Source organism: Microcaecilia unicolor, chromosome 3 (assembly GCF_901765095.1).
Source record: "Microcaecilia unicolor chromosome 3, aMicUni1.1, whole genome shotgun sequence".
Classification (NCBI taxonomy): domain Eukaryota; kingdom Metazoa; phylum Chordata; class Amphibia; order Gymnophiona; family Siphonopidae; genus Microcaecilia; species Microcaecilia unicolor.
Window position 1 is genome coordinate 310,833,847 of NC_044033.1, and position 12,423 is coordinate 310,846,269.

Consider the following 12,423-nt stretch of genomic DNA (forward strand, 5'->3'; position numbering starts at 1 on the left):
GCCACTGAATTTCCCTCTTGCATAATCACAGAACCCCTCTTACGCCATGGCATAATCATCTTTATCATCTCTTCCCCTCCTAATCCTTGTAGCTAGCAGGAGCCAGTGAGCAGCACTTGTTATCTGCTGTTGCCTTCTCCTCCATTGGACTTCCTCTGCAGGTGGGGATAACAGGTCTTGCTATATGTTTTTGACGGCAGAGGAAAATGGACAGAAAAAGAGGCAGCAGGTAAGGAGCAATGTTCATCAACTCCTATTGCTGACTAGAGAACAATGCACAGGGAATGGGAAGACTGTCACAGGCAGTGAAGGCTCTGCTCAGCCCCTGCACTTCTTTTTGACAGCAGTTGATTTATCAAGGCAAAGTTCTGTCTTGGGAACCACATATGACAGGACTCATTTAAATTTTGGGGCTCTAGATATGTGCTTAGTATACCTATGCCTTAATCATGCTCTATCCTAAAGGTAGAGGCTATATTCTATACCTGTATTCAGACTGGCTAGGGCCATCACCAAGGCAGGGTCTACATCACAGGAAAGGCCTGCTGCGGTCGCCAGCTCAAAGACACCCAATGCCACCTGCAATACAGTAAGAGAGGATTTCAGCAACAAGTTCTTAGCTGAGAGTTGTTCTTCATTAGTGTTTATCATTTTTGTTTGGTACAACATTTCAAATCCTAGCTAACTCTTCATTATTCTCTTCTTGACTGTTTCCAAGTAGTGTTCCTCAAGGCTCTGTGCTGGCACTGGCACTTTTCAATCTATTTCTCAGTGCCTTAGCAATGCTTATTCAATCCCTGGGAATTAGTCCTTTTTCCTTTGTAGATGACATCCAGCTGTTGTTTTGTGTATATCCGAACTCACTCAACTTAGTTCCACTTAATCAGTGTCTATCTCAAGTTGCCCAATGGCTTGAATTGAATCACCTTAAACTCAATTATCAAACATGTCAACCAAAGTCGATTAAAGGTCAAGATTGTGCATCATCTCCTGCCCCCTTATTAGATGGAAGACCAATCTCTTTTAATTCCTCTCTTTTAGTTTTAGGAGTTGTTATCAACTCAGCCTTATCTTTGCCCTTCATCAAATTAGACTTGTTATATCATTATTGGAAAGGGACACTTTATTTGTTCTTATTCATGATATAATAACTAGTTGCCTCAACTGTTAATTGTAGTGAACAAACTTCAAATCATTCAAAATACCATTACTAAATTGCTTTACCCAGTGTGTTTTTTCTAGCAAAAAAGGTGCCACTACTCAAATGCTAGGCCACCCTTCAGGAGTGGGGTGATCACTGAGGGACCCACCCCATAATAGCCAGGCCCCCTGCAACCAGTCACAGAATCTATTACAAGACAGAATTGGTGCGTAAAGCTTGACCTCTATCATTAGTACACAGATATGGAATGGGTTACCCCCAGCCATAAAAACTATGGACAATCTAAGCAACTTTCGCAAATCCCTGAAGACACATCTCTTCAATAGAGCCAGGGCCGTGCCAACACGGTAAGCGAGGTAAGCATGGCAGGAGGGCGCCATCCTCTGGGGGGCGCCCCGCCGCACCATGCTTACCTCGCCCTCTTCTCCCCAGATCCTTTTCCTTCTTTTTTGTTTAAATTTACCTCTGTCCGGCGGCAGCGTAGCGTCATTGAGAAGGAGGCGGCGCTCCCCCGCCCCGACGTGTCTACTAGTCTTCCCTTCGCTATGTTCCGCCTTCTTCTGACGTCAGAAATGATGTCAGAAGAAGGCGGGACACTTAGCGAAGGGAAGAAGACTAGTAGACACGTCGGGGCGGGGGAGCACCGCCTCCTCACTGACGCTACGCTGCCGCCGGACAGAGGTAAATTTAAACAAAAAAAAAAGGAAAAGGATCTGGGGAGAAGAGGGCGGGCAGTGTAGCAATCGTTTTCGGGGGGAGCGGCGCGGTGCCAACGGGGGGGGGGGGGCGGCGGAGGCGCCAACTGCAGGGGGGCGCCGGAGACCCTAGGCACGGCCCTGAATAGAGCCTACAAAAAGAACCCTTAAAGACACAAATCACCTCCTAAACTATCCTATCTAATACCATCTTCTCTAATTCCTCATCCATCTTCTGCGCACTTTTGATTGTATCCAATATCCTGTCATGACTTTGTCATAACAACACTCTGTAAGCCACATTGAGCCTGCAAATAAGTGGGAAAATGTGGGGTACAAATGCAATAAATAAATAAATTAATTAAATAAATTAAAACTTTGGTTCCATGGGTCAATTTTAGAAGGCAATGGAAAAGGTGCCGGTACTCAGTACTCCCAAGTACCCCCTCAAAAAAAGCCCTGGCTTTACCATGGTAAGAGGGGCATTTTCGATATAACGTCTAAATCTGACTTTGGACGTTTTATGGAAAACTCCAAAACTCCAGTTGTGAACATGGCTATTTTCAAAACAGAAAAACGACTTTTTGTTTCGAAAAAGGCCATTTGTTAGAATTTGTTGTGCTCAGTGTGTCTATCTTTTTGGACCACTCTAAAAAAAAAGTCCAAGTGAAAAATGCATAAAATCAAACCATTGGGATGTAGGAGGAATCAGCATTCTTAGTAGAATGGCCACACAGACATCTCAGCAGAGCAGTGAGGCACCCTAGGGGGCACTGCAGTAGACTTCACATAAAAGGTCCTAGGTTACACATCTCACCATTACTCCCTTATATTGTATGGGGAGCCCTCCAAAACCTACTAAAAACTTACTGTATCCAACTGTACACCACTCCAATAACCCCTATGGCTGCATATGTCACCTATATGTGGATACAGTGGGTTTTGGAGGGCTCACATTTTCCACTACAAGTGCACCAGTTAGAGTGGGACATGGCTCTGGGTCTCCTCTCTTCAGTCCACTGCACCGACTGCTAGGCTACTCCAGGGACCTGCTGGCTGCTCTAATAGGACTGGCCATAACATCGGATGCTGTCATTGAGGCTGGTATGTACTGTTTCTTTCCCATCTTTGGGGGGAGGGAGTCAGTGACCACTGGGGGAGTAAAGGGGGGGGGGGGTATATTATGCTTTAATCCCTTCAGTGATGATAGCAAACATCCCAATGCTCAATAATTAAAACAGGCACTTCTCACAGACCTCAGAAGTGACTCATTTCACATAGGGTGATCTAATCTTCAATTTACCATTATCAGTAGTAAACAACAGTTCGATTTCCTGGATGTGCACATGTATACAGATGAAGGCACATTACAAACCACTTTATATAGAAAGGAAGTAGCAAGAAACACCTTCCTCCATTTTCAAACTTTTTCATCCATATCAATTGTGTGTTAATTTGCCTATAAGCCAGTTTTTGCGACTTCACTGCAATTGCTGAACTATGGAACAATTTGAGCATCATGCTCAAAATCTTTATGTGAGGTTTGCTGTTATAAAGAAAGCAAATCTTAGCGCTAAATATGCTCAATAAGATGCTTTGTTACAATAAAAAAAACAATAGATTAAATGAAAAAATAGTAGCAGTGTTTCCTTATTTATTAGGAATATAAGGAGTTGTATCTTTAAAATATAAACACTGGAATGCATTGTCAGTTCATTCAGTATTTCAGGACACCCCACAAATAGCACATCAGCGAGGTAAGACTATTGCTGAATTAGTTACGTACAAACGCATAGATTATTCATTTATTCAAGACACTTTAATGAGGCATAGAAAATACGGCAGTTTCCAGTGGTGCCATCTCTCCTGCTCTTATTCCTTTTATCTGTCACATTCTCAACCTCTCACTTTCCACTGCGACTGTCCCTGCTGCCTTTAAACATGTTGTGGTCACACCTCTCCTTAAGAAGCCTTCACTCGACCCTACTTGTCCCTCTAATTAACGACCCATCTCCCTCCTTCCTTTTCTCTCCAAATTACTTGAGCGTGCTGTTCACCGCCGCTGCCTTGATTTTCTCTCCTCACATGCTATTCTTGACCCACTACAATCTGGTTTTCGCCCTCTCCACTCAACCGAAACTGCGCTTACTAAAGTCTCCAATGACCTATTACTGGCTAAATCCAGAGGTCAATATTCCATCCTCATTCTTCTTGATCTTTCCGCTGCTTTTGACACTGTTGATCACAGCATACTTCTCGATACTCTGTCCTCACTTGGATTCAAGGGCTCTGTCCTTTCCTGGTTCTCTTCCTACCTCTCCCTCCGCACCTTTAGTGTTCACTCTGGTGGATCCTCTTCTACTTCTATCCCTCTGCCTGTCGGCGTACCTCAGGGTTCTGTTCTTGGTCCCCTCCTCTTTTCTATCTACACTTCTTCCCTTGGTTCATTAATCTCATCCCATGGCTTTTCCTACCATCTCTATGCTGATGACTCCCAAATCTACCTTTCTACCCCTGATATCTCACCTTGCATCCAAACCAAAGTTTCAGCGTGCTTGTCTGACATTGCTGTCTGGATGTCTCAACGCCACCTGAAATTAAATATGACCAAAACCGAGCTTCTCATTTTTCCCCCCAAACCCACCTCCCCGCTCCCCCCGTTTTCTATTTCTGTTGATGGCTCTCTCATTCTCCCTGTCTCCTCAGCTCGAAACCTTGGGGTCATCTTTGACTCTTCTCTCTCCTTCTCTGCTCATATCCAGCAGATTGCCAAGACCTGTCATTTCTTTCTTTACAACATCCGTAAAATCCGCCCCTTTCTTTCCGAGCACTCTACCAAAACCCCTCATCCACACCCTTGTCACCTCTCGTTTAGACTACTGCAATCTGCTTCTTGCTGGCCTCCCACTTAGTCACCTCTCCCCTCTCCAGTCGGTTCAAAACTCTACTGCCCATCTCATCTTCCGCCAGGGTCGCTTTACTCATACTACCCCTCTCCTTAAGACCCTTCACTGGCTCCCTATCCGTTTTCGCATCCTGTTCAAACTTCTTCTACTAACCTATAAATGTACTCACTCTGCTGCTCCCCAGTATCTCTCCACACTCGTCCTTCCCTACACCCCTTCCCGTGCACTCCGCTCCATGGATAAATCCTTCTTATCTGTTCCCTTCTCCACTACTGCCAACTCCAGACTTCGCGCCTTCTGTCTCGCTGCATCCTACGCCATAGGCGGTCGGTGGCCCAACTGTTTGGGGAGGCTAAAGGGGCGGGGTTGGGGGTGGAGCCAGGGGCGGAGCTTATATCCACAATTGACAACACACAGAAAAAAAATGTCACAATTAATACCTTTTATTAAATTTAGATATTAGATATATATCATATGTCAAAGAATAAAGTGGTTGCTCAAAGCATATACTAACCACAATCGCTCAACTGTAAAACACTATGCATAAATTTGTGCAAAAACACACTCAGAACCTTACTGTACCATAACACTAGGCAGACCTTAATGCACCAATATACCACCCATACGGAAAATGCAGACCGTCAACAATATGAAACAAGGGATCATAATATCACAATTCTCATGTAGAGCCACAGAACACCCTTTTAGGGTGGAGAGTGTTCACAATGAGCTCCTTTTATTAACGACCATATGTAGATCCTTCAAGAGGTAGTGTGTCATGATTTAGGCTCTACACCCTTTCTGATGTTTTGGTGCCACCTCAGTAAGGCCAACACACAATCTATCCACTGCAAAACACTATACACAAACTTGTGCAAAAACACACTCATAACCTTACAAAATCATAACAGCACTAATTCCAAGGACAGGACGAGCTACAACCTTATGCGTGGAAAAGGCAGCAGTATAATTACACCGGGCTCTAAAACACCAGTACACAACCTAGTGAAACAAAACAAAATGCCGGCAAATACTACACACTAGCAGAATACTGCATCTTGATCACACATGAAAAACACATGACACAACAGATACGAAGGCAAAACTGGAAAGTTACCTCAAGAAGTCAGACTCGGCATGCAGCAATACTAGAAAAATTGAAACTTACATGCAACATATCACAGATGCACATTTCCAAAAGCTGATATTTCAATTAATAAATTCAGAATAAAATTCTTCTTTCTACCTTGTTGTCGGAGCATTTTATTTTTGTAGTCACGCTGGTCCAGTGTCTATTTTCTGTTTTTGCAGTATCCCCTGTCCGTTTGACATTTGTTCTGTCTTGTCCACCATTGATCTTCCCTCTGTGTCCCTACTGGTCCCGTCCAGCATCTCCATTCTGTGTGTCCCTGTCCCTGTTCCTATGTTCCATCTGTCCTCTCAGTGTCTCTGTCCTCCCATTACATTCAGCATCTTCCCTCTGTCTTGCTCTTTCCTGCATTTCATCCTGTTTGTCCCTCCCCACCCTACCTCATTGTGTCCAGCATTGCCACTGTGTGTCCCTTTCCCTATGCTTTCTCCATGCCCTGCATCTCTTCTTGCTCTCCCTGACCTTCCACTCTTCTCTGTCTTTCCTTCCTCCTGCACTCCTACTCTGGGGCCTGAATGCCTTCGTCTTTCCCCCACCCATGGTCCAGTATTGCTCCCTATATCTCCCACTTTCTTCCACTTCGTCAATCCTCTCTCTCTGTCTCTCCCCCCCCCCCCCGTATCTATCCTCTTATTCTCAGATCTAGCACCTCTCCCTCCCTCCACAAATCAAGCGTTTCTCCCCTTTCCTTTCACCCCAACCTCACAGCCCCAACTCCCAGCGGCTCTGATTCTCACTCTCCTCTCTGTGGTCCGATGGTGCTGCTAATTTGCCTTGATCGCTGTCAGTAGCGACACTGCAGCGATTAAGGCAGGCTGCCTCGGTCTTCCCAGCAGTGATGCCTCCCGCCCACGCGGAACAGGAAGTTGCATCAGAAGAGGGCAGGAGGCATCACTGGGAAGAACGAGGCAGCCTGCCTTAATCGCTGCAGTGTCGCTACTGACAGCGATCAAGGCAAATTAGCAGCACCATCGATCGGACCGAAGACAGATGCACGGCCGCACCTGAAGCAAACAGCCTACAGAGCCTGGAGATCATGAGGGGGGGGAGACCAATCACTGTAGTAAGAGCTGGTAGGCAAGGCTTTAAAGTTCGAAGTTCATCTTGTACAGGCACCTCTTTCACCACCAGCATGGGGGGGGGGGGGGGGGGCGGGGCTGAGAGAGGGATGGGTTCGGGACATTTGGAGCAAGAGGCAGGCGGGGAAGGTAACAGCTGGGCTGGGGAGGCTTAGCCTCCCCAAGCCTCTTATACGGGGCGCCTATGCCCTACGCCTGGAATAAACTTCCTGAGCCCCTACGTCTTGCCCCATCCTTGGCCACCTTTAAATCTAGACTGAAAGCCCACCTCTTTAACATTGCTTTTGACTCGTAACCACTCGCCTCCACCTACCCTCCTCTCTTCCTTCCCGTTCACATTAATTAATTTGATTTGCTTACTTTATTTATTTTTTGTCTATTAGATTGTAAGCTCTTTGAGCAGGGACTGTCTTTCCTTATATGTTTGTGCAGCGCTGCGTACGCCTTGTAGCGCTATAGAAATGCTAAATAGTAGTAGTAGTAGTAGTACAGACGAAGGAATTATTTGGTCAGTACCTAATTCTGATTTTTAAAAAACTGGCTGCAAGTTGGAATACTGATTGTAACTCGGAGAATGTAATTAATGCTATCATAGACCATTGTCAGTTAATATACATAGGTAGAACTTTGAGGGCTATAAACCAACATTTAACTGAACACAAATCCTGCAACACGTGTCTGGTAAAATGATGCATTGACTTGAAGAACACCACACCGTAGGGGCTTTAAGATGGCAAGTGATAGATAAAATAGAACTGGGATGGGAGGGAGGTGATCTAAACTAGATGTTAAACTACAAAGAACAAAAGTGGATCTTTGTTCTTAGTACAGTACATTCATGGGGTCTTAATTTGGAAATAGATTGGTTTTCTTTGCTATGAAATATTTTTACTAAAATTTTCCCTTTAAGCTCAGTCAGTCAGCTCATTGGTTGCTTTAGGTCATCAGATCAGTTAAAAGATTGGCGGTTTTTTTTGTAAGTGCCATCTTTGAAACATAGTAGCGTGATAATGAGCTACGGCGTAGTAACAAGGTGAGTTAGGTACTTGGTTTTATTGTACAGTGCGATGAGAAAGTATTAAGTATGAATATAACTATTACTTTGCTTTATCGAGGACCAGCCCTGATGCAGTACAGCAAAACAGGGCCCATGTCGGCCGAGGTCCTTAACACATAAGTCTTAAAGTTTATAAAGTTTGATAAGTCCTTTAAATATAGTTAAAAACTAAAAGAGAATAAATAATTGATTGATGACGATTTAAGCGAGTCACAGGGTGGATTACCCTGTGTGAAATGAGTCGCATCTGAGGTCTGTGAGAAGTGCCTGTTATGCTAATTGTGCGTTGGGATGTTTACTATCATCATTAATGGTAGCCCCCGCTTTGCTAATAAATTTGAGTGACTGTCCAAAGAATCTTGATTTGTCATAATTGAGGTTAAAGCATGCCACCGTATTATACATTCTCAATTCATTCAGAATTATTGGAAGAGTTAAAGATGGGTCTATCTCATACAGCAGGATATTGGCAGCAAAAAGTGCTATTTTATGATACTGTGCCCTCATTTGACAACCCCTAATATCCTGATTTTCCCTGATCCTATATGCCAATGGTTCTATAGATAGAGCAAATAATAGAGGTGAAAGGGGGAATCCTGCCTAGTACCTTGCTGAATATCAAGAGTTGGTATAGCTATAATTATGAAGCTATAATTTTCTCCAACCCAAAATTCCTCGTAACAGACCATTCCCTATCCTGACCAACAATTCCCCTATATCCCCCACAAATAACTTGTAAAATTTAACAGAAACCCAATCTAAACTTGGTGCTTTTCCACTTTCAAATTTTTAACTGCCCATTCCATTTCTAGAAGATTAAAAGGAGCCTCCAAAGCATCCCTGTCATTTTGGGACAACTGAGGGAGTCTGAGTTTATCTAAGTATTGCTCAATCGTTCCTTCATCACTTTACAGCTTCTGATAAAAAGCCTTAAATTGAGAACCTATCTTTGCATCTGTATAATATAACGTGTCACCTCTTCCTTTAATTTTCCTAATTACTTGGGGGCCCTTTTACAAAGGCACTTAGGCGCCTACTCGCATCCAACATGTGTCAACTTGGCAATACCGCCTGGTTACCGCATGCCCCGGGCGGTAATTCAATTTTTGGCACGTGCCCATAACACACGGTAAAAAATATTTTCTATTTTCTACTGCAGGGCGCTTACGCAGCAGTAATCGGCAGTTGGCACGTGCTGGATGCTTACCGCTCGGTTAGCGCTTCAGACCTTACCACTAAGTCAATGGGTGGCATTAAGGTTTCAGGCCGAAAAATGGACATGTGGTGGTTTTCATTTTGCCGCAGGTCCATTTTCTGGCACATTAAAAAAATCCCTTTTTTCTAGGTGCGCTCAGGAAATGGACCAGCATACGTCCAAAACGCACACCTACACCAGCGCAGGCCACTTTTGGCGCACCTTAGTAAAATGCCCCTAGGTTAGCTCTCTGCTTGCAAATATCTGGTCAACATGGTACCTGATTTATTGCCAAATTCAAAGAATTTTTGCTTCAGCTGTCTCTGCAAAAAATCTACCCTATCCATCTACAACTTTCATAACTATGTGGGGACTTGCTGAAATTCTTTCCATAAAGCACCACTAGGATGCTGCCTATACTGAAATTCCAACTGATATAACTTCTCAGTCAAAAAGAGGGTGTGCTGGTCCCTCCTTCTCTTTTTACGTGCTCCCCACTTAATTAAATGGCCATGTATCACAGCCTTTAAAGCATCCCAAAGAAAGCTGTCATTAGCTGCCCCATTATCATTACTTTGTAGATACTGCTGGATCACTTTTTTAATATCCTCACATATTAACTTATCCTCTAATAAATTTACATGAATCCTCCAAAATCGCGTTTTAGTGTCATCCTGCAAACGTCCAGATCTACCCAAACAGGGCATGATCGGAGATTTGAATACTCCCAATATTAGCATCTCACACTTGACCCCATATATTATGAAGACACCAAATAATCTCAGGTTTGAGGCCTACTTTGTCTGCTTGACTTGATACCACCCTCCTGGTTAAAGATCTCGAAACTTCAAATACAACCTGTGATACTCCTTGTAATCAATTCCAGTCTTTTATCTGACCAAGAACCTAGTTTGTGGAAGACTGCTGTAGTACACCCCAGTCTACTACTACTACTACTTATCATTTCTATAGCGCTACCGGACGTACACAGCGCTTCACACTTGAACATGGAGAGACAGTCCCTGCTCAATACAGCTTACAATCTAATTAAAGAAAACCTCTCTAGATTCCCAGTCCCCTGCTCACTACTGCACAGTCTCCAACCTCTGTTTTCTCTCCAAGATCTTGGAGAAAATTAGTCTTTGTCCAGTTGTCATCTTTGATTGAAAAATCTCTTATTCTCCACCCTCGCCAATCCAATTTCAGAGCTCATTAAAGTACAGAAACTGTCCTAACTGCAGTACTGAATGAAATCTATTCCCACCTCGATAAACTCAATGTTGTGCTTGCTGTGTCGCTTGATCTCTCTGCAGTTTTCAACCTGGTTAACCACCATCTTTTGTTATCGTTTCTCCTGTCTCTTGGTATCTCCAGGTCCGTCCACACATGGTTCTCTTCATTTTTCTCTGGCCGCACCTACTAGGTTCTTACTGCTACATCCTCTGCCCCTGCCTGCCCATTGACATGTAGGGTTCTGCAGGGCTCAGTACTTCCCCCCTTTAATATTTTCTTGAACCCCCTTGCCGCACTTATCCAGTCAACAGGAGTCTTGTTCCATTTCTATGCCGATGATATCCTATTACTCTTCCCTACTAGCACAGCTAATATCGGCCCCCTTCAAAATTGTCTGGACCAAATCTCCTGCTGGCTCTTGGAACATAAACTGGTCCTCAACAAACAAAAAAAACATCACATGTTGGCAACACTGGTAATTGGGAAACGAAACCAGTGCTGGGCAGACTTCTACAGTCTACACCTTGATCATGACTTAATAGATAGGGATGGGCTTGAGTGTAAATTTTAAGGGGCTTTGATGTTAGCTTCAGAACTTTTAGTACAAGAAGAGTGCTGGGCAGACTTATAAAGTCTGTGCTCTGAGAATGGAAAGAACAAATCAAACTCGGGTATATATATAAGGTATCAAATATCAGGTAAAATGGGTTTATCTTGTTGTGCAGACTGGATGGACCGTACAGGTCTTTATCTGCCGTCACTTACTATGTTACTATGTTGGTTCAAGGTGGGGCGATCTAGCCCATCTACTCCCCTAACTCTCTTTGGCATTCCTTTCCAACTGGTTAACTCTGCGGTACTTAGGGGTCACTTTAGATTCCCATCTCACTTTCCATCAACAAGCTTCACACTTAAGCAAAACTAGCTTCTTAGTCCTTCGACAACTGCCCTCGGTATGTCGTTATTTCGACCAAGATACTTTTCACTCCCTTATCTTTTCACTGTTAGTTACCAGATTAGATTACTGTAACATTATTTTCCTAGGCTGCTCACACGCAAACTTAAAGAGGCTAAAATCCATACAAACTGCCGCTATGATATGATATTTTGGGGGTACTAAATGAGAAAGTAAGACCATTTATGCTTTGCATTGGCTTCTGAATAAGGCCAGATTAGAATGTAAGCATCTTATGCTTTTGTTTAAAATTCTTTATGGCTTAGTACCTAAATATATGAACAACTTGAAGATAATCATTAGAAGGGTCTGGTCCAGAACTTTGGAATACATTACCTTTAATACTATGGAAGAAAGCAAATGAAATGCAATTTTGTCATTCACTAAAAACTTGGTTGTTCAAGAAGTACTATTGAGATAACACAGGGCCTTGTTTACTAAGCCGCGCTGTAGGCACACATACTTTTTATAGCGTGCTAAAAATTAGTGCTTGCTAATGCTAGAGATACCTGTCTTGTCTGGAAAGAAGGTGAGCCCTTAGGTCCTGCAAGGCCCCGAAGGACCTCAGAGGACAGCCATGCAACCCCAAGTCTTCACCCGCGGCGACCGCCGTTCACCGGGGGTTGAGCCCCCAGCTGCAGGCGGCCAACGGGACTTCCAGAACCGCGGGGTTGACGAACTGACCCAGTACCGGAACCAGGAGCGGGGAGGGCAGGTGGAAATCAGAGTAGTCCAACAACAGGCCACAGGTCAGGACAGGCGGCTATCAGAGTCGTCCAAAACAGGCAACAGGTCAGGGCAGGCGGCTAACAGAGTCGTCCAAAACAGGCAACAGGTCAGGGCAGGCGGCTAACAGAGTTGTCCAAAACAGGCAACAGGTCCGGGCAGGTGGCTAACAGAGTCGTCCAGAAACAGTCCAAAGGTCAAACCAGGAAAGCAAGGGAACGCACTGAAAACAAGAACACACAAAGACTGGCCTTGGGAAACAGAA

The 12,423-nt window shown here is 44.1% G+C and overlaps 1 protein-coding gene across 2 annotated transcripts in view; it reads right to left on the reverse strand.

The window, feature by feature from the left end:
- Positions 1-12,423, reverse strand: part of NCKAP1L (NCK associated protein 1 like) — a 338,352-nt gene that overhangs the window by 53,446 nt on the left and 272,483 nt on the right. For both annotated transcript variants that reach the window (XM_030198309.1, XM_030198310.1), the window contains exon 27: positions 486-579. In XM_030198309.1, the coding sequence (XP_030054169.1) occupies positions 486-579 (94 nt within the window). The remainder of the gene's footprint in view (positions 1-485; positions 580-12,423) is intronic.